The 22,872-nt window shown below is 47.8% G+C and overlaps 1 protein-coding gene across 8 annotated transcripts in view; it reads left to right on the top strand.

Moving 5' to 3' along the window:
- LOC113933182 (BEN domain-containing protein 5) overlaps positions 1-22,872 on the top strand; it is a 1,542,215-nt gene that overhangs the window by 1,300,848 nt on the left and 218,495 nt on the right. For 4 of the 8 annotated variants that reach the window (XM_027613047.2, XM_027613040.2, XM_027613058.2 and 1 more), the window contains exons 2-3: positions 12,661-12,794; positions 14,932-15,316. The exons of 1 other annotated variant lie outside the window; for it this stretch is intronic. In XM_027613047.2, coding sequence (XP_027468848.1) covers positions 12,661-12,794; positions 14,932-15,316 — 519 coding nt within the window. Of the gene's footprint in view, positions 1-9,030; positions 9,173-9,877; positions 10,029-12,660; positions 12,795-14,931; positions 15,317-22,872 lie in introns of all 8 variants that reach the window. 3 more of the 8 variants (XM_027613051.2, XM_027613065.2, XM_027613091.2) reach the window with 3 other exon arrangements.

Here is a 22,872-nt window from a genome sequence, read left to right as displayed (position 1 = left end):
CAGCATGGGTTCAAGGGGCAGTTTTCGGGCTACTTCCTGGCTGTGGGTGAGAAGTGTGTTACTTTACTGAGTATTTGCCCAGGCCCACCCAGAGCTGTCTTCAAGTGTACCTCTTCTTGAATCCAGGAAATGTCAAAGCCAGCTGCTGTGGGACGTTGCATTTTTCCAGCCTTTGGTGGCTTATGCCATGGTTTCATGTGTGTCAGACCCTATGGTATCACCCTCCTCTCAACAAATGGCGATTTCAGTCCAAGGGAAAAAGAAACAAACCCACCTTTATTGATAGGTTTGCTATGTGCCTGTGCATTGTCCCTGCTAGTCCTCCCTGAGACTCTCTTGGTAGAGATCGCTGTTGATATTATTTCCGTTTTATAGATGAGGACACTGAGGCTCAGAGTCTGGCCTGTGGCAGAGCTAGCCTCGGAACACAGGCCCTACTTGGCACTCTCCTTTGTAAAGTAGCTGATTTTCCCATCAGCCACAAGGCATGCATGCAAGGAGTGAAAGCAAATGGGAGAAATGACCATGAAGCTTGGAGCTCAAGGCAAGTTTTCAAGCCAGTGGACAGTTTTCATTTCTGAGTTTTCAAGCCCGTTCTGCTCTTCCTTTTCCTGTCTTACCAGCATCCCTGCTACAGAGCACACACGCCTTGCCCTCTCTGCCTTCAGTTGTCACTTTACTGAGGAAATCTTCAAGGAGCTCCCATCCTCCATAGAGGAACCACATAGCTCAAGACTTGGTTTACCTTCGGTCTCTCTTTGCTCATTCTCCTTTATTTGCCAAACAGGATCTGAAAATGAGAGCCACCCATGTGGAGAGCTCACTGTTATCTCACTGCAGTCCGGCCAGCTACTGGGGCTCTTGGTATTGAATCTTGTGGTTTCTACGGGGCAAACACTGGCTCTCTAGGCTCAGAGTCTTACAATACCATGTCATTCTATCCAAGCATCTGTGCTATGTTATTATTATTTGGGTGTGCTAAATTCCTTTTGTTGTCAAATGCCCCCTTACAACTTCCTATATGCCAGGCCCGGTGCTGTTGTAAGCGAAGGCCCCAGTACACCAGGACTTCGGGGGTACTGGCTTTGAAATGACAGCACGAGCCAGGGCGGACGAGTTTACTTTTCAGGCCCTGCAAAGTATAGGTTTTTGTCAGGGGCAGAGTGATGAAGAAGAAAGGGGCATCATCCTCAGGGAATATGTCGTCTTAGACTAGAGTCCTAAGTCTGGAGGTAGAAACCGGCCACTGGTGGGGGAGGGGCATAGGTGGGGGCAGAGAAGGGGCCGATTCTAGGTGGCCTGTGCAGATTCTCTGCTAAGTCTTTTCCTTTCCAGCACCACTAGTACTGCCTGCATTCGGGCCTGTAGCAGCTGCTGTCTGTCTCAACCAGTGCAGGGGTCCCCGAATTCTCACCCTGTCTCCAGCCTCTTTTTGAAGTTGCTGTCCGAATAATCTAAAACACAGTCTTGGGTCAATTCACCTCTCTCCTTAGAACCTTCTGTAGCTCCCTGCTGCCTACTGAATTAAACTTCAGCTTCTCTGCCTGACATTTGTAGTGGCCTCAGCCCCACCTTACTTCCCCAGCTTCTCCCACCGTTCCCACTTTCCCTGGACCTGTGGTATTTCATGCCATCTTGACAACACACCCGCAGACACTCTTTTGAACCAACCAAGATGGATTAATCATTGCCTGACTTGGGGCCTCTGCCCATGCCTTCCAGTGGGGAAAGCTAACATGTGACATATTTGTGGTCCAGCGAGCTAGAGGGGACAAAATACACTGGGAGCCCCCCCCCCCCCCGCCGCCTCAAGGGTGTTCCCTGTCCTACCCTCTGCCCCCAGAGGGACTCTTCCTCCTCAGAGTTCTCCCTTTGCTCTGCTTGTCCCTTGCTTATGGATCTTAGCATTTTGTGTTTTGCTTCGGTTAGTCACGAATGTGCCTGTCTTCCTTAGCAGCCAGTGATCTCCTCCAGAACAGGGCCCTGCCTCCCTTGTCTGTGCATCCACAGTGCCCAGCACATGGTCCACACCAGCCAGCCCGTGCTGAACTCATGAACTTCGGGAAGACAGGTGCATTTATTCTGTTTGGGGAGCGGAAGTAGGGAAGGACAGGAACCTCTGTAGCAGCAACTTGTTTTTCAGAGCAGAAACCTGCAGTGGGATTTTGAGGTTTCATTCAACGTTGTTCATCTGGAAAAAGTCAACATTCTTTATCACTCCCTTGACTAGAAAAACCCCACACTTGGGGGAAATAGCTTCCAAAGCCACGTTCTTCTTGCTTTGGTAATTTTAGCTCATCCAGGGCTCAGGTCCCAGCTTGGCATTGTCGGTCCAAATAGATCACTTGCTCCAGAAATGCTTTGGAACTTCTACAAAGTTAGCAGCGAAGCAGGGGACTAGCCGATTTCATATGCAAAGATTGTTGCATGTCATCAGTGGGAGACTGCCAACAAAAGGATTTTTTTTTTTAAAGCGAGTGAAAACTTTTAATTTAGGTTTTGACGTGTTCTGCTAATACACATTGGAGCAAAGATTGGAACTTGCCTGCTGTCATCTGTTGCAGATTCCACTGAAATGTTAACCATTGAAGGCTCAGTCTGATGTGATTTGTCTTATTCAAGAACCACATATTCGTTACAACGAAATGGTATGTGCTACAGAGTACTTCAGAGTTCTGGTTCACAGGATGAAAGAAAAAATTGCCCTAGGCAAGCTGAGGTCATACTCTTTTGTGTGGTGTTCTGTTTTTCAAGAACACACTAGTTGTTTTTTTTTTTAAAGATTTATTTATTTGAGAGAGCGAGAATGAGAGAGAGAGAGAGAGAGTACATGAGAGGGGGGAGGGTTAGAGGGAGAAGCAGGCTCCTCGCTGAGCAGAGAGCCTGATGCGGGACTCGATCCAGGGACTCCAGGATCATGACCTGAGCCGAAGGCAGTCGCCCAACCAACTGAGCCACCCAGGCGCCCCCACACTAGTTTTTATTTTTGAAAACATACCAGAAAAGTGGAGTTCATGTTTAGATCTTGGACTCCAAGATTAATTCTCCACTGTGCCTACCTGCTTTGTCTTATAAGCTCCTTCAAGAGAGATTTGTGTACTCTTCATTTTAAAATGCTTACCAGAAAAGGGTACATGCCCTGAGGAGGTGTTCTCTGATTTATTTAATTTTTGTGGGTATTGAGTTATACGAGGTGGGCAGCCATATGCTGGAGGGAAATGCAGGAGGAATGGGCATTGTTTTTTGCTTTCTAGCACTCATTTACTAAATATATATGAAGTACTCACCAGGTTCCAGGTTCAGTGCTAGGAATTTCTATGTACTCTGTCTACATCCCCGTGAGGTAGGGCTACTTGTTTGACCTGGGAAAAGTGAGCTATTCAAACAGCTGTCGAGCAGGAACTGTAGGTGCCCGGCAGTGGGCTTGTGGAGAAGTGTGGGTCAGTTCATTCCGAAAGCGTGACACCTAAACTAAGGTGGCAGTGGTCGTGGTGGGTCTGAGATGGACTAAGAAAGGAGAATCCATGGAATTTGGCAACTGCCTGGTTGTGCTGATAATGATGTGGTCTGGCCTCTCCTCCCTCCGTGGGGAGCGCTATAAGAGCAGTTGGTTGGAAGAGGAGATGATGAGTTTAGCTTGAGACAAATTGAATCTTAGGGGCCCATGGGACATCTGGGTGGATGCTCCAGGGGAGCAGTTAGGCACGTGGTCAAGGTTCAGGACAGCACTCTCAAATTGGGCTGAAGATCCCAATGTGGAAGTCATTAGCCACAGGAGTGGTGAGGTCACAGGGGGAGAGGGTGCAGAGTGAAGAATCATGCAAGGCAGAACTGTTCAGAACATCAGCTTTGAAGGGCACAGCTGAAGAGGAAGAGCCTAAAAAAGGTGACTGGGATGAACAGCCAGAGATGGATGGAGAATCGAGTGATAACCAGGGCAGATGGGTGTCTGGAAAATCAAGCTAAGAAAGAGGTCTTTGGATCCCAGATCTAGGCCTGTTTTTGTTTCTCTTAACTACATACAACTACTTCTTCCTCTGAGCTTTTGGTTAGACGTACAATAGGGCTGCTAAATATACACACAGTGAAGAAAAGATTTGCATGGGATGATATTTTGGTGGTTTTCAGTGTCTGAGTTTTGCCCTCAGTGGAGGAAGGATCAGGCCTGTTCTTTGGGGTCCAGAAAGCAGAGTTGGATACAAAGAGTGGAATTCATGGGGGTTGATGGGAGCCGAGAGAGCAGATGAACGATTGAAAGGGCTTCCAGCATCGTGATGAGCTCCTGATCACTGGAGTTGGCAAGCATGTCGAGAATATTCTGGAATGGAATCCTGCCCTATGGGAGAATTTGGTTAGATGACCTCTAGGTCACTTTCTTAAATATTAAGGAGGAAGTGTTAGAGAACTGAAAGAAGATGGGCTTTGAAGTCAGACAGTCTGGGTTCCAATGGTAACTCTGCTCCTTAGAAGGGATGTGACCCTGGGGAGATTAACTCACCTCTCTGAGTCTCAGGTGCTCATGTGTAAGGCAGGAATAGTCATCAGCTGCCTGCCCACTGGGTTACTCAGCACGGGAATACAGAAAAGTGTCCGGCACATAGTAGGTATTCGCTAAACAAAGGCAGCTGTTAAGGACAGTGGTGGCTAGGAGTTCCTGGCGAGGGAACCGCTTGCTTAGTGGTGGGTACCACCATTCTTGGAAAGGAGTGATTTAGAGAAGCGAGCACATGTAAGAAGCAGACAAGTTTAAAATTTAACTTGTGTGTGTTTTCAGTCCTCCCGGGGCTTGGCTTCAGCATGAAAGGCTACTGATCCCCCAGTATGTTTTGCCCCTTTGTGACCCTATGCTGGGACCATTTCTTACCCCGACAAATGAGCCAGCAGGATGAAGTTCCTGGTTTTGTTCATGCCCGGCCCTGTGCCAAGGCCAGCGAGGCAGCGGGAGTGAGCGCAAGGAGACCTCCTGAAACCTGGTTAGCAGTTTCTTCGCCTCCTTTTTGAATGGCGTGAGTAGGACATTTCTTCTAATGTGCCCACCGGGAGGGGTTAGGTGATCTACTCTTACCCTGCCCTGCACAGAAGAGAAAGAGACCTAGAATTCCCTGTGACTGGCCCGCAGTCACAGAGCCGGAAGGACCTGGTGAGGTTTTCTCGTCCAGTCCCTGTGTTTTACAGAGAAGAAAACCAAGAGGAAGAGGAACTGACCGCCGGAGAGTCAGTTACAGAGCCAGGCCTCGAACCAGTGTCTCCTGATTTCTTTCTGCTGTACCACAGCAGGCACTCTTTTTGTGTTGTCTTGACTGGATATAATCCTTGAAACTTGAGAATTTTGTCTGCCTTGGATTTTATAAAAACAAACACTCTAGGCTAGAGAACACAACGTGCGTGTCTTCTCTGTGGCATGCCTGTTTTTAATGCAAACCTCATAAGACTTTATATAGGATTTTTGTACATATGAAAAACTTTAAACTTGCATGTAGATATTTTTAAAACAAGACAAACCTTTGTACACATTTTATGTTTAGCGTCTCAGAATTTCATCTTGGCTAACAAACCCACACCACATTAAACTCTCTGCTATTGGATCCTTTTAATGATCCAGCATGATTTTATGCAAAATGGGAATCAAGACAATCCCTCTCCCAAACCCTACGGATTCTTCAGGGTTTTCTTCACTTTTGAAGACAGACTTGCGTTGCATTTTCTGTCCAACTGCCTGTTTTCTAAAACGCTATTTGCTTATTACTCTGCCTCCATTAATGGGATGTTTCTCTCTCTCTCTCTCTCTCTCTCTCTCTCTCTCTCTCTCCCCCTCTCCCCCCTCCCTCCCCCTCTCTCTCAGGTTAATAACAGATACCAGGTTCTTTTATATTTCTGAAGAGTAGCTTCCACCATATTTTATGGCTTTGAATAAGGACTCTGGGGATTATTTAGAGCTTGGTGGACTTGATAAGCTTGTCGTTCAAGAGTCTGCCATCCAGTCATACTTGTATAGGGTTCAGCTCAATTTGGGACTTTATCACAGCATTCTTCTGGGTGTAGGCAAGGTCTTAGGAGAAAGGCAGGCACTTTGGAAGTGATATTGACACATTCATCATTTTATATGTGCCTTTTAGTTCAGTTGAGGAAGTTTTAGCAGCTTGGTCATTCTTCTCTTGTTCCTAGAAGATGATTACATGATAGGAACAGGGCCTGAATGTCATGCAGACCTGATTTGAAATTCTGTCTCCGCTATGTAATAGCTTTATATCTTAGGCAAGCCAGCTCACTTCTTTGAGCCTCAGTTGCTGCTTCAATGGAATCATTATGGAGATTAAATATACTGATGTCAGTAAAGGACTCGGCATGGGCCCTGGCACACAGTAGGTGCTTACTCAGTATTTGTTGCATGGATGGTTGCAATTAGCTGATATCACAGCAGCTGGAAAGAAGGAGGAAATAGTTGACGTCCAAATCCTCGGTGGTTTTCTTCGTCCCGGAAACCAGAGAATTAGGAAGTCAGAATCAGTAAAGGTTGTCTCTTCAGAGGCTACATATTTGTTTGTTCACATGAGAACTGGCTGTTTAGTCTTAAGCTTGGAACAATTGCAAAGGCAGGTTGACTAGAGAGTTTTCCTCGTCCATCTGAGTCCACCACTAGTTTCTTATGTGGTTTCCTGGAATTCCAAGCCAGAAGCACACTCCAGAGCTACATTAAAATGCTACATGAAGTTATTTGCTGTCTTAGATGATCCATACCACAGTTCACCTTCATTAATGTGACCAGTCAAGAGTTACGGCTTCTTGTCACCCTGTGTTCAGTCTCCTCCTCACACCTCATCCATCTTGCTTGCCACTACCGCATTAATCTTCCCAAAACATCTCTTTCATCGCCTCTCCATCTGTGTCAGATACCTGCAGTGGTTCTCTTTGCCGTGGGATAAAAGTCAAGCATGGAACCCACAGGGACAGCCTCAGAGCAGCTATTCATTGAACGCCTATGATAAGCAAGGCTCTGTTCTTGGTGTTTTACACGCACCATCGTTTGGAAAACAGTTCATCATTTCCACAATACATACGGACAAGGAAACTGAGACCCAGACAGGTTAAGTAGCTTGCCCAAGTTCCCAAGGTTAGTATGTGGAAGAGCCAGAATTCCAAACAAGGACCACCTTATTTAAAGGACTGCGCTGCTTTTATTAGGTCCTGGGCCTACCTCCCCAACCATCTCTTTCACTTTTGATGATGACACTGATTGTTTATTAATCTTCTGTGGACTAGATGTAGATGTGAAGTGTCACCTTCAATCAGGATTAGTGTCAGGAAGGCCTGGAGACCGGACGTTTGCCCCCACATGAACCAGCATCTCTCAGGAAGTCAAACCTTGCATTCTGGTTGGGGTTCTTGGTACATACTGGGTTATAAGGGTCCAAAAGACGAGGAACACTTAGCATTGTGTTCAGTTCAAAACAGAGCGCAGTAGAGGTGCACTGACTGCAGAAAAGGATGAATGGAGGCCCCGGGTCTTCTTGAGCCCTTATCCCTGGAGCACCAGTCAAAGTGGAGGCTGATGCACATTACGATAGAACCAAGAAGTAGTTAGCTCTCAGAGGAGCCTCAAGATCCCCCCCTGACCAAGTGTCCAGATCAGGAGCCATGGGATTGGAGGGATTATCTGCCTCAGCTCCTTTCTGGAACTCACTCTTGTCATTTCAGATCTTCCTGCACTGCTGAGCCTACCTTTTCAAAGGATTCTTCCAAGCCCTGAGGCCCGGCTACAACCTGTTTCTGTTATGTCTGGCGATGGTCACTACTTTCTGGGGACTTCCTGAGGGGGGAGGCATCTGGCAGGAGAGTGGGAGTAAAGTGGTCTTCTGCTTTGATCTTTGGACTGGGGAATTTGGATGTTTTCATCTATAGCCATCATTCATTCATTCAGCATTTATGCTGGTTCTGCCGTGTTGCAGGGCTGTGTTTAGAGGATAAATGTGGACTTAGGGGGTAGAGAGACCTAGATCAAATTCTGGCTCTGTACTTTCCCATCCGGGTGGCTTTGGGCCTTCTTGGAGTCTCATTTCTTTTTTAGTGGGAAAAAAATGTGGCTAATAATACTTAATTTCAGGGTTGTTGTGAAGTGTAGTAGTATCAGCGAAGAGCCTTATGGTGGTACCTAATAGGTAGTAGACATTCTACAAGTGGTAGCCTGTTTTTTAGTTGAAGTATAATAGGATAAAATTCACTATTTGAACCATTTTGAAGTATGTACCAATCAGTGGTTCTTAGTATATTCAGTGTTCTGCAGCCATCTTCACTCTCCAGTTCCAGAACATTTTCATCACACACACACACACACACACACACAGAAAATCCCTGTGACCCACTAAGCAGTCACTTCTCATTGCCTCTTCACCCAATGGCCCTGGCACACATTAATCTACTTCCTTTCTATGGATTTGCCTATTTTGGCATTTCACACACCTGGAATCAGACAACACGTGGACTTTGTGTTTGGCTTTTTTCACTTAGCATAATGTTTTCAGGATTCATCATATTGTAGCATCTATCATACTTCATTTCTTTTTATGGCTGCGTAATAGTCCATTGCATGGATATACCACATTTTTTTATCCATTCATCAACTGATAAACAATTGAGTTGTTTCCACCTTTTACCTATTATGAAGAATGTTGCTGTGAACATTCATGTGCAAGTTTTTGGTAGGTATGTTTTCATTTCTCCTGGGTGTATACCCGGAAGTGGAATGCTGGGTCATGTGATAATTTTGTATTGAACATTTTGAGGATTGTTAACCTGTTACAGTGGCTGCCCCGTTTTACATGCCCACCAGGAACGAATGAGGGCTCCAGTTTCTCCACAGCCTCCCAACACTTGTGGCATTTCTTCTCTGTTCCTTTCTTTTTTTGATTATAGCCATCTTCGGGTGAAGTGGTATCTCATCATGTTTTTGATTTGCATTTCCCTAGTGACTGATTATTGTGAGCATCTTTTCACTTCCTCATTGGTGTAGCCTCTTTTTTATTATTCTTCCAGTAAACATTTTTGCTTGAGGAGTCCCTGTTGTAAGGCCAGGCCTAGGATATGGGCCCTGCCCTGATGTTACTCACACTCCAGTGGGGAAGGTAGACCTCAAACCAGATGACTGCAACATAGTAAGAAAAGAGGCTACAGAGAGGTATGTACATTGTGTATTGTGGCCTTTGAGGAAGAAGGAGGAGATGAGTGGAGGCTGAGTGGAGTTTGTCAAGCAGACAAGAAAGGAGTTCTGGAATGTTACATGGAAGAGAATGGTGCCTTGGGTATAGCTGGTGGGGGTGGGGCCTCCTGGTATCAGGTAGGGAGTGGAGCACTGCAGGCAGGTAGCGGGGCAGGTCTCCACCTGAAAAAAGCAAGCGGACAGCAGGCTCTGAGCCAGCAGCCAAGCTCTACTGAGCTTTGCCATCCACTATACATACAGGGCTCTTTTGCTTTCAAGGCACATTTACTTAGCTGATTTGATCCTACCTGAGGTACACATTATATCTCCATTTCTGCAGAAAAAGAAAAATGACACTCACTGACATCGCAAGCTTGCCTGACTTCTTACCCCACCAAGTGGCAGGACTGGACTTAGAATCCGGGTTGCCTGACTCCTAGTTTTTTCCACACCTGTTGGCCAGACCTCAATTCCTCTTACCTTGGCATTCAAGGCCATTTATTCTCTAAGCCCCAACTGCCTTAACTGCCTTCCTTGCCTCTTTTTCCTGCCTGTAACTGAACCATGTTTTTATAACCATTCCAGTCTAAATAGTTTCCCAACCTTCCTTTTTTAGCTTCTAGTCTTTGTCCCTTTTGTGTGTTCCAGATTCTTACCATCCTTAAATGGCTTTCCTTTTCTAAGCACTGACTGCCCGAGTACCATTCACTCCCCTCAAGTACTTAATAGAACCTGATACAGAACTGGTCGTCTTCACAGCATCCTGGCAGAGTGATTGAGGCACAGATGAGGAAGCGGGATCAGAGAAATAAAGTCACTTACCCACGATCACTCAGTAAGTAAGGAGTCTAGCTCAAATGCCATCTCCTCCCAAAAGCCTGCCCTGGTTGCACTGACCAAAGTGATCGCCCTTGCCCCTGAGATCCTATAGCAGTCGCTTCCCCCTTATTCAGACTCACTACTTGAGATCTTGGATTATTGTTTTCATTGGTTTTTTTCTTGTGCCCCCACAACTGGGAGCTCATGCTCCGTGTTCTGGGGCCCAGGCTAGAACCTGTAAGTGTAAATTCTCAGTAAATGTTACACTGAGGCATAGGAGGAAATGCTCTGGGTGCTGGTTACAGGGTCTGGGTTCTCATACTATTCATGTTTTGACACCAACTTCCGTGACCTTGCACAACTAGTGAGCCCTCCAGAATGAGCACCCTGCCTGTGCTTCTCTTCCTGCATCCCTGAGCCTGGTCGTTGAGTGGATGAGTGAGGGAGCTTCACCTGGAGCCTCAGTCTCCTCACCTGCATTTTGAAAGGGTTGAACGAGATGATCTGAGGATTGTTTTCAGTGCAAATATTACCTAGTTTTGTGCGTCTGAATGATTGCCTCTCTCCAATCAACATGCTCCTGAGCTCCAGAGTTTCAGCTCAGGGAGGCAGAGCCTAGCTTGTCATTTCTAGTTGGGTGTCTACATCTCAAACCTTTGCCCTTGAATTTGTCAAACTGACAACTAGCTCAGGAGCTTTGCCCCAACACATTCAGAAGTCCTAACACCACCTTCTCATCCTCTGTTTTGGGATAACTTCATTTGAAGCATTTATATTTTAGCAGCTTTTTGACTTGGAGTCTACAATGATTTGTAGGAGGAAGAAGCTGCTGCTCTTTTAGAAAGACCACAGTCCCTGCTGTTGTTCAGGCCCAACTCGTTGGGTGTATTTTATAGGCACAAAGAGGACAAAAACAGGCCTTTCTTGTGAAAACAGAACCTGAGAATTGCTCCTCCAGTAAGTGGGAAAGGCTGTTTTCACCTCTGATCACGAGAGGGTTGTCAACAAAGACTAGTCGTTTTTCCTGGGTACTCTACGCCCTTAAGTCATTCCTTTATTTTTTAAAATTGTATCTTTATTCACCTTTTGTTTAAGGAAATAAAAACGATACCGAGCATGTTGATGGTGTCAGTCTTAATGTTGTGTTTGTTGAGAGCCTAATGTATACCGGGCACGGTGCAGTGAGTTATGTGAATTAGTGCTGCCGTCCCCCCAGCTCCATTATAGAGCAGGCACCAGAGCTCCGTGAGACCAAGGCCTCGCACCTCCCTCCTTGCCCTGCCATGCAAGAGGTTCCCACTGAGGTCTCTCTGGCACCAGAGTCCCACCCCTCTCCAACGGGGGCTCCCTTCCTAAGACTGTTTGGGAAGATGTGGCATTTGACTACATTCTAGAATAGTTGTGTGCTTATAAGCTTCCTTCTCAGCTTTACTAACAAGTTGTGAAAAGAGAAGCCTGGCTTGGGGGAAGTGTAAGAGCATGTTTAATGCACACACATATGCATGCACACACACACACTCACATAAAGACCCTCAGAGACTGTGTTCAACCAGCTACCTGGCCACGTGCCACATCCAGCACTGGGCAACATGCTAGAAAGTGCATTTGGGATATAGCAGTGGGGACCTTTGAGGAATCAGAGAAACAGTAATTCCCAGAGTCTCAGTTCAAGCCCAGAACACAAGACTCCAACCTATTTACCACAAGGGGCCAGTTCCACGTTCAAGTTTCTACTTTAGAACTCTCCTCTTTGAATTTTTCCTTTTGACATCTACAGTGAAAGACAGATCTGGAAAATAAAGTTTGACATCTGTGCAGGAGGAAAAAAAGTTCTCTTTTAGATTGTCTGAAGTTGAGCTCAAAGAATGAGAAAGTGAGGAGAAGTCATCCCTTTGTATTTGTGTAGCACCTTCCAGTTTGTAGTTCATTTCGGTGTGTACGGTTATCACACGTAAACACAGGGTGAGATGCGAGACTCCTGGCTCTTCCTCAGACTCCCACCTTGGCCAGGCCCCTTCTGTCCTCTGGGTCTGAGTTCCCTCATCTGTAAAATGAGAGATTGGGCCAGTTGGTCAACAGGACCCCCCCAACCTCTGTCATTCTGTGATCTGATACCAGTAAAAAGGCAGTAAGTGTTACATGTTAACTCTTCTTCTGTCTTAACCTCAGCCTGTCCTATATCAGGACTGTGGGGAGGCTCTACCTCTGTAAGAGCCATTGTCCCTTTCATGCTTATTGGCACCTGAACTGGCAAAAAAAACACCACATTTTCCTGGGAATTCACTTGGCTTACTTAGAAAGATCTTGGTTGTTCAGGGATCCATGGGCTAGTTTAGACCAAATAGCAATCTAATGTCCACTCCAGTTCCAAGATTCCATAAAAGGCCACCCTTTAAGGTATACTTGGTGAAACCCCTAAGCAAAATCATTGGACACGATTTCAGTGCTTATAGCGTATACCTCTGACCCTAGAGCTTGACCAGCACTGCTGCTTTTAGGAGCCCTGCATGCAGGTGGGACAGGTCTTGGGTTTGTTTGCTTTTCCTTTTTAACTGGTCTGGCCTCAGTCGTTCTCTAGCGTTTGAGGTTATGGGTATTTTGAGCATTTTGACTCATAATGAATCTTGTTCTCTTGATATGCATTTTAGAAGACAAATCTGACCTTGAAAACAGTGTGATGCAGAAGAAAATAAAAATCCCCAAACTTTCTCTCAATCACGTAGAAGAAGATGGGGAGGTTAAAGATTATGGGGAAGAAGATTTACAGCTTAGACACATCAAGGTAACAAAATCTTTCCCTTTTTTTGGAAGTTCATGGGGGCATTGTCAGAGTCTTGATAGCTAAAGAGTTCCAGTCTGGCCTCTTCTCCCCATAGAAATGTCCCCTGGGAATTTTTTTCAGGTTGGGAGAGTCTTGGGACAACTAGTATGCATTTGCCTTGCTGGCCAGCTTTCCAGGAGCCCTGACTCATGCTGCGCCACCTCGCACTGCCCAATTGCCCTATCTAGGCAATGGAAAGCAACAGTGCTTTTGGCTTTCCTCCCTGGCCTGCAGCTCTGAGCTCCAGGAATATGAAACAGCCATTCTCAGGCAGCAGTTCAGAGCCAGTCACTATCAGATTGCCCCGAACAGCTAAGGGTAGACTCGATAGGAAGCAGAATGTGCCAGCTTTACACAAAGGAGTTTGTGGACCCTGGATTGGAAGAAAACTTTTACATGAAGCAGCATTTCCTTTGATGTGCTACTCAATTGGTCTCCAGCCTTCACTTGTAAACCCACTGAATATCTTGTTCAACAAGCCAGATGTTTTTTTCTGTACAATCGGTACCCCAGAGGAAGGGAAGAGAAAGAAGGCTGCCTTCTTCATTGATCATGGCCTGATATTGGACACAAGGTCAAAGACATCCCCAAGGCATAGTCCAAAAGATGCAGCGAGGTTCAGGTGATGCATTCGTTGCACCCGTGCTGTGGGCCTGGCCCTGTGCTGGTCTCTGGGGTCACAGACTAGGCCGACATGGTCACTGCCCTTAGCGGTCTCACAGTGTAGTGATGCAGTGATCTCACGTGATCAGTACGATTTTAGTGGATAAGTTCATCTAAACTAGCAGCACCTTAAGCCGATGGATAAAAATGATAGGATAGGATTTTTGTCACGTAACTCCATCTCAGAATCATGTTTTGTTTTTTTGTTTTTTGTTTTTTGTTTTTTGTTTTTCACTAAACACCCAGAAACTTATCGAGAGTTTAAGGCAGGCTCGACCTGACGCGGTTAATTTGTCTGGAATCCGCTGTCCTGTTGTCTGCACCTCCCACAAGTGCCCCAATCAGGAGAGCTCCTGGCCCTCCTGCCTTGAGTTAGGAATTCAGTTGGGCCTGTAACTCCCACCCCCCCTTCAATGGAAGCTTTGTCTTCTTGAGCTGAAATTTCCTCAGGCAGCTGGAACCCCAGCCCCTAGATAGTCTGGATAATTTTCTTCTCAATGAACTATGCTCTGTATACCCACCGTCTTGCTGAGCTTCAACTTGGCGAGAGTCCAAGGGGAGGCTAGCTGATGTGGGGGAGGGGCCTTGTGCTGGAAGCGGGGCTCTAGGTTCCGGACCTGCTCGGCTGCAGGCTCACCACGTGACCACAGGCGCGGCCCTTCCCCTCTGGGAGCCTCAGTGTCCTCACCTGGCAAATGAGGGAGTTAAACTGAAGGAACTTCCAGTGCCAGCATTCTTTGAACTTTTCAGTTAAGTAAACATTTATCAAGCCCCTGCCAAGTGCCAGTTCTGAGTAGACAGTGGAGAAGCAGAGGAAATAAGACATGGCTCCTGCCCTAGATTAGAACAGATTAGAGTTCTTAGCGTCCTTCCCAATGAAAGCATTCTTGAGGAAAAGTTTACTTTGGTTTTTGTGTGGTGGGGGGAGGGGTGTTTTGTTTTTTCTTGGGATGTTTTGCCTTTTATGTTTTTGTTGTTGAAGAGATTTGAGTGCTGACTCCCCTGGGATGGTTTGGCCTGGCCTGATTTCTCACAGATTCTCTGCCAATATACATTGAACACCCCCTGTGAGCAAGTCACTGCCTAGGCCCTATGGATGGGGTGGGGGCTGGGGAGTTGGGGAGGGTGGGCATGGTAGAATTTGCACCCGGGAGGCAGAGCGATGGAATGGAAAAAGCACCGGCCTGGGAAACCAGAGTCCTGGCTCTGCCACCAACTGACCATGTGACCTTAGGCAAGACGCCCCTCCCCACCCCAAATCTCCGGTTCCCCATTTGTAAAATGAAAGGGTTTGACTTAAGTGTTCGCACAGGTTTCTCCAAGCACTGATGTTCTGTGGTTCTGTGATTCTAGGATTGTCTGGGGAAATATTGAGCCGCAGTCCAAGAAAGTCCCAGCTGCCCTTGCCTGAACTGATTCTCGTTGTCCTACACAGAGACCCGAGGGGCGGAAGCCGAGCGAAGTGGCGCATAAGAGCATTGAGGCCGTGGTGGCCCGGCTGGAGAAGCAGAACGGCCTGAGCCTGGGCCACAGCACGTGTCCAGAGGAGGTCTTCGTGGAGGCCTCGCCGGGCACGGAGGACATGGACAGTCTGGAGGATGCCGTCGTGCCCCGGGCTCTGTACGAGGAGCTGCTGCGCAATTACCAGCAGCAGCAGGAGGAGATGCGCCACCTCCAGCAGGAGCTGGAGCGGACTCGGAGGCAGCTGGTCCAGCAGGCCAAGAAGCTCAAGGAGTACGGGGCACTCGTGTCGGAAATGAAGGAGCTCCGCGACCTCAACCGGAGGCTCCAGGACGTGCTGCTCCTAAGGCTTGGCAGTGGTGAGTGCCCCAGCAGGCCACCTACCTCTCCACGCGGCGGGCGGGGGAGACTTGGTGCAGCTCTTCTCCCAGGAGGGCACGGGGCAGAGGTGGGCCAGTGCGCCCCCCGAGACTAGGGAAGGGCAGAGGCTTGGCTCGGCAGTCACCCCAAGGTAGAGCCACCCCCCCTCCCACAGCGAATCTGATAGGAGCTCCTGAGTGCAGCAGCCTTAGCTCCCTAGAACCCAGTGGGGAACATGGAGAAATGTGGCGCACAGCCCCAGGGCCACCACTCATTTCTGCACTCATTCAGCAAGAGGCACCATCGGGTTGAAGGAAACCTCTCCAAGGCAGTTTCAGGAACGTGAAGAGAACTAGACATGATCCTTAAAAGGTGTATTACTTTAAGTCAGAAACGATAAATGCCACAGGGGGTTGCGGATAAAATGGGAGAGTTCAGAGTTTGGAGAGGTTGTCTGTAGCCGAGGGAGACTCCCGGGAGGAGGTGGGCCTTGAAGCAGACCTTGAGGGGCGGGGGTATCTCAAGGCACAGCAGCCACTGAGGGTGGGAAAGCGCCCCGGGCCTGCTGAGAAGGGATACTGCGTGTGTAGTTTGAGGACAGGTTGCCGAAGACCTTGAAAACCTGTGCCAGCTGGGGTGTCGGACTTGTTTGGGAGGGAATGAGAAACACTAAAAAGCTTTGAGCAAGAGGCACATGACCTTAGGAGGATTAACATAAAGATGTAGAAAACTCCTTTGGTTTGCCCAAAGAACTGAAGAGGCTCTTAACGCTGCGAGCGATATTAACAAACCAGGTTTTTAGGTTTTCTTACCTAATGTGGCTTAGAAGCAAGAACCGGGGAATTTGAAAGGCAGCAGCCTTGACAGCAGGGAGAAATGACTGCCTAGCAGAGAGAACAAGAGAGAAACACTCTCTCAGAACACAAGAATCCAGAATTGTAAAAGGCAGAGGCCAGTCCGTATTCTGGAAACCAGTGTAACAGCGGTTTACAACCTCCACATCCCCAGAGGGCAGTCATTAATAACCCCAGGCCAGTGTTTTTGCTTAAAAATGGGAGCAGTCTAGTCTAGAAACACAAGTTCTATTCCCGAAGTTTGAATCAAATATAATTTTGCACTCAAGAAGGAAGGTTTGTGTTATCAGATAACAGATTTCTATGTAAAGCCTCATTCATTCTGCTTTGATGTTTAGATAAATGTGCTCTTACCCTACCTCACTTATATTCATAGGTGCCTTTTATTTCTTAAAGTGGGTCCCCGAGGCGGTGTCTTGGTAGATCTTCAGAATGGTTCAGGGAGTCAGCTGAGAGGCCTTTCCATGCCTTTGTCACAGAGAGGGAAACTGAGGTTGGGACTTACCCAGAGTCACTGGGGAGGCAGAGGCAGAAGTCATGTCAGACCAAATCCCCTGATATCTAGGCTGGTAACCTCCCCCACTTTCCGACTCGGCCTCTGCCTTGGCCCCTCTCCCAGGTCATAGCCTGTAGGGGTGCGAAGTGACAGTAAAGGTCACATGTGGTCTGCAACCTAAAGAGTTATTAAAATTCTACATCAAAATACAATCTTAAAAAGAAGCCCTAACCGCAAAAATTCACAGAAGCTATGTTGGTCTTGGAGCGGGAGTGGGGGATGGGGAGAGAACTGGAATTTTCAGAAAGAACAAGTGTTTCCTGGTCTTCAAAGGAATAATTTTTATTTTCACTGCACCTTGTATGCTACACCTTTTGTAAACTTCTTGTGGGGAAAAAGCACACTAACAACAAAAACTCTCCACACCATTGTTTTGACTCCTAGGGAAACTGCCTGTTTTGTGTGATCATGAACTGGGCTTAAACTCTAGAAACCACTCCTGGATCTCTGGGGCAATAAGACACTTTGCATTTTGCATCATTACGTGCCTCTTTAGTCTTAAAACAGACTAACTTGACCTCAGCCATAGTTTCAGTGTCTTGAACTTTCCAGGCTCTCCTACCCCACAGGCCTTGAATGCCAGCCTGAGGACCAGTGGTGGGCTCTTCCCTGATCAGTCACCATTGTCTTCATAGTGGACGGGCTGAATAGAAGTCCGCTCAGGCCGCAAGTGTGTGTGGAACACCCACGACCATGTGCAGTGCCCTGTGCTCTAGGGGCCGTGGGCATCCTGGAACACTACGCTCAACCGTCCCTGACCTGTGAGAGCTTAAATAAGTCCGTTGATTAGCACTTGTTGATTGGAGAATGATAATGTGCCAAGTTCTAAGACAAATCTACAAGAATATAATAGAAGGGTTTCTACCCTGAGGGGAATTTGTATGTTTTCACAGCTGTAATCTAGTCTTTGGAACCAGCCAACCTGGATTCAACTTCCCTACTTCCCAACTCTGGCTTTGGGAACCTTCTTTCCTTCTTCCCTTCCTTCCTTCCTTCCTTCCTTCCCTCCTTCCCTCTTTTCTTCCACAGTTATTCACTGGTGTTCTGCTGTGTGCCAGGCATTTTGCCTGGTGGTGAGAGTTTGATATGTTTAAGATAGAGCCCTTGCCCTCTGCCCTTGAGGAGGTCAAAGTTTGATGAAGGAGACAGCCACTGACACAACTAGTGACAGCCCAGGGCACAAATGTCACCAGAAGGACAAAAGCACAGGGGGCTGTGGGACTGCAGAAGAGGGGGCCCCCCACACAATCTGGGGGGACTGGGGAAGAAAGGCCTCCTGAGGGAAATGCCATCTAAGCTGGAACCTGGAGGGTGAAGGTTTGTTACTCAGCCATGAGTGAGTGGATGGGAAGAGTGAGGAGCGATCGAGGCAGAGAGCACCTCTCTGACCCTTGGTGTTCTCATCTGTAAAGTGGAAATAGTAATACCCCTCATAGCATGGCACCTGGCGTTCTGGTTGCTGCCCACTTTCCATCAGCTTCTTTTTCACACCATTTGGTGGGAGGGCTAAGGAGGGGCCCAGTCTGGTTTTTAACTCTGTCTCCCCTAGCTAGTAATAGGCTGTATAACCTTGGGTAGGTTAACTAACTTCTCTGTCAGGGTCTTCTATTATAGAAGTTATAAAGGCTATATGTATTATATATGGATATTTATAATATATATATATAACTTAGCTAACATTGCCGAGGTGCTTTCTGAGCCTAGGAGCCTGGAGAGATACAAAGAAGACTAAGACATTGGAAGTTGAAGTTGGGGTGTGGGTAGTGATGGAGGTAAACATGTAAGCATATAGTTGAAATGCGGTGTAATGAGTCCTGGAATGGGTGGGGGTGTCTAGCCTCGCCTTTGAAGGTGGAACTCTCTTGGTGAGTCTGGGAAGACATCCTCTGCTATAATAGTTCCTCATCTATACACATCATCTAGAAACTGGTAACATGGCAAAGAACCAGAAAGTGACTAAAACCCTCTTTGTTTCTTGGCTTCATGTGTCCTCTGAGAGCACATCCTGAGCTGTACCAGCCTTGGCCCCCTGGGCCTGACTCAAGCATTGTTCTTAGAGGCCCTTCCTCGCATATTTTCTCCTGTCCACCTTGCCCAGGGACCCAGCTCAGTGGCCTTTGTCCAGCTGGGGTGCTGGATCATCTACACCATAACATGCAGATTCAGAGGCAAGAGAGGCCAACAGGTCGGCAATGCTCAGTTTTAAAAGGTAGGCTCCCTGCCTGGAAATATCATTGCTGACTCCCCCAGGCATTGGGGTCCTGCAGGTGGTAGATGAGAAGAGGCAGAGAGCAGGAGCCTGGCCCCTTGAGCCCGATGGGGACCTCAGAGTGGTGAGCAGGCCCTCTAGCCGCGAGGAGTTGTAACGGTGCTCCTGGTGGAGGTCAGGGACCGAAGGAAAGAGGACAGCAGCAAAATAGGACAAGAAGATGTTTCCAAGACGTCCCTGGATGGCTCACTTCTTCATTTATGCCCTTATTAATTCATCTTTCATTCATTCCACAAATATACACAAGCTGGATTTAACAGGAAAGAGATTCTCTAGAGCATGGAGTCCTGGAGAGGTGAAAGAGCTTACCCAGCAAATGGACTGGTGCTGCTGATGAGGAGACGAGGCCAGACAGCATCGCAGGCCCATTCCCAGGCGGTCTCCTGACACCTGGTCCTGTGCGCCTCTCTCTGGGCCCTCACCTCCACAGCCTTCTTTAACCCTTGGACTTCACTGTCCAGATATGGGGGTGACTCCTCTACCCCCACTCCCCACAAAGCACATCTTCTCTGTGAAACAGAACTTTCTGTGATCGGAGCATGGGAAGTAGCCCTCTCTGATGAGCAGGAGCCCCACTCTCCCCCGAGGGTCTCTTCTCTCGGGGCCTCTGTGACAACATCAAACTTAAGTGAGGAAGCAAATGGCAAGGACAAAGCCCTGTGAGTGTAAAGCATATTGTGTTTAGTAAATGCCAGTCTCTTTTTCCTTTTGTGCCCTCTTTTGCCCACCCTCTCCCAAGAAGTAAATGCCGAGGACCCAGAAAGCGTGTGGATATTCCAACTGATAAAGTAGAGATTTATCTGTGCCTATGTTCATTATTTTCATTCATTCAGCAATTATTCACTGAGGACATCCTTTGTGCCGGGACTGCGCTGGGTGCTAGGAACATGGAAACAAATAAGACGGCCCCGTTTTTAAACATTCACAAGCTAGAGCACCAGAGCAGTGTTTATTAAACTGAGGCTTGGTAGACTCAGAATTCCAACGGCTTCAGGGGAAGCACACTGTAAAAAGCCAGTTGCAAGGGGGAGCTTTGGCGTGCGAGAGAGACTCCAGGGTCCCTCTCGCTTTCTCCTAGGCTACATTCCTTATCCTTAGAGGTCAAAGACAAAAGCTTAGATGTTGTCCTCAGTGTTAGCACCAGTGCCTCTTAGATAGTTAAATTCATTTTGGTGTGACTCAAGTGATTTTCTTCTAGCTAAAGCTGGCAAGGGCTCTGTGAGGAGTATGGGGAGGAGAACGGAATCACTGCCTTCGAGATGCACTCACAATCCAGTGGGAAGCACAGACCTGCACACAGCACGACACCAGAGAGAACAAAACAAGGGCTGTCACTGCAGGAGGGAGGCATATACTGGTTTTGGATTTGGGATGCTCTTTCTCAGGGAGGGGAGGCAGAAATGATGAATCCTAACCCCAAAGAGGCATAGATAATGAGCATAATAACAGTAATTCACATGTGCATGACACTTGATGGGTTTGAAAGCACCTTGACATTTTTATGTCATTGGACTATTGTGATAGCCCTATCGCGAGGCCAGGTAAGGAAGATTATCCCCACTTGGCGCGAGGAGAAGCAGAAAGAAGAGCTCACATCCCTGTTGGCCAAATCATCACAAGTTGATTAAAATTTTTGAAGGGGAAAGCCGTTGTGGTCTGCAAATCTGTCTTGGCTCTTTAGAGCTCGGTTTCTATCACCTCTGTTCCCCTCTGGGCTCACGCCTTGTGTTCCGTCCAAGGTCCGTTAAAATACCAGCTTTGATCTTTAAAATCCTTTGCGGTCCGAGCTGGATTCTTTAAGCACAGGTCTCTGACAGTGCCTTTGAAAAGGCAGCTAATGTCGGCCAAGTGCCTCCTGCTGGCTTTCCCCTGTGCCGGAGGCAGCCTGGGCTTCGGCGACAGATATCGCTTGGGTTGGAATCTCAGCTGTCTGGGTCAGTACCTGTGCAACTTCAAGTAAATGACTGAGCCCTTCGCAGCCTCTGTTTTCTCCTCTGTAAGATGGGTATCTTTAATGCCTACATGGTGATTAAGGGCCTGCATGGGCCCTGAGATCAGAAGTACTGGGGTTTTGAACCCTGGCTTTCCCGTGATCTAATTTATGACCTTGAGCAAGTTACTTAACTTTCTGGGCCTTAGTTACCTCATCTGTGAAGCGGAGTCAATGACAGTACCCACCATTATAGTTCTTTTGAGGAGTAAATGAGCAGATGCGTGGGAAGACCTCTGTCCGGGGGCTGGCACGAAGTAAGTGCACAGTGGGCCCAGCATACTAAGGTAGAATCATTTGAGGATGCACGTGGGATGATGTTTGTCCAGTGCTTGGCATATCATAGACTCTCATTGTCCCGCCACAGAACACAGGTGTGGGTGTCTTGGCATATCTTAATCTTTGGTCAACTCCTAATATCTCTTTGGTTAAGTCCTCAGAAATCGTTCTTAAATAGGCCATTTTACAACTTCTCCTGGCCTTGAGCTCAAGTTCACTCGTCTGTAGTTTATAGAATTCCCCGCCCACCCGCTGTTCCTGGACAGAATTCTGTCTTCCCATCCCCAATCCTCAACCACTCCTTTTGAACCCCTCAGTCCCTCAGCCGTTGCTCTCTATGGCTCAGTTTCCTGTTTGCCAGGGCTCTCCTGGGGCCTGAGGTGAACCTCTGGATGCTTTTCCATCTCCTGCAGCCTCAGTCCATTCTCACCAGTCAGCAGGAGTGCTCACGGAAGTTGGGCACCGAGGGAGGGCCACAGGCTGCGTTTGCGTAGCCCTGTCACAGAGGTGAGGCCCGGGAGGCCCCTGAGCTCCCAGCTACCTCCGTGAGTGGTGGCGCGGGGCCAAAACCACTGTGCCCTATGCCTCCTCAGCTCGGATGGCAGGAAAAGATGTAGCGGTGAGAACTGGAATTGTTTCTCTTAAAGATATGGGTGATCTTCTGCTGTGAGGGGCCTTTTGCACCACTGACGGAAAGGTTACCTACAGTTCCTCCTAGATGATTTTAAGAACAGATTTCAGAGTGGCAGGACTGTCCCGGACCCTCCCTGGGTCCCTCTTTCTCCCTGGAGTTCATTTTTCTAGGGCAGCGGGGATAGGGCTGAGGGACAACTCCAGGCTGTCCCTTTGTAATCTGCTTGGGTAGCTTAGAACATGTAGGAGTTGCTGGGCCAGAACAGGAATGTACTTTCCCCCTAGGACAAGGCTTTGCCTGATGGTCGTTGGCTTTGGTGCGGCCAGGGGGCAGCCTTGTTCTCTGCTAGATTTGCCAGTCAGAGGAAATGGAGGTGGGGGAGGGCTCCTCACAGGCAAAGGCTGGCCTCTCTGAACACCTTGCTTTGGGCCTGACACTAGGTGCTTGTCATACATAAAACAGCCTCCGCAGCAGATAGGGTCACCAGCTGAGGCCCAGAGAGCAGGCTCAGAGAGATGAAGTATCTTTCCTGAGGCCACCCAACCAGGAGATGGTGGAACCAGGCTTCAAATTGAGGCCCGTCTCACTTTTCCATACACCAGGCAGGCTGATCCCACGGGCATCCAGCCCTGTGTTTCTGCAGTGGCTGTGTCTCCCCTGCCTTCATGATTAAACCTCCTTTATGTGCTACAGTGGATTCTGGGACTGCCTAACCTTTGAGTTATTGGATGGGATGTCACCTGCCTAATTTCAGAGCCTACCGTTTCTTCTTAGCCTTACCAACCTATATGATCTCAAGATGCCAACCAGAAAATTCCTGGAGTTTTTATAGAAATGATCTCTTTAAATAAGAGCCCAATCCAACCTTCACCCCCATCTTCTAGGTGGGAAAACTGAGGACCAGAGAGGGAACAGAACGTGCCTAGGCCATGTGGAATCTGGACAGATTCATCCTCGTGAAGCCACAGAGGGT

The sequence above is a fragment of the Zalophus californianus genome, chromosome 4, assembly GCF_009762305.2.
Source record: "Zalophus californianus isolate mZalCal1 chromosome 4, mZalCal1.pri.v2, whole genome shotgun sequence".
In the NCBI taxonomy this organism is placed as follows: Eukaryota; Metazoa; Chordata; class Mammalia; order Carnivora; family Otariidae; genus Zalophus; species Zalophus californianus.
The sequence above is the reverse complement of the archived record's forward strand: the minus strand, read 5'-3'. Positions and strand labels throughout refer to the sequence as shown.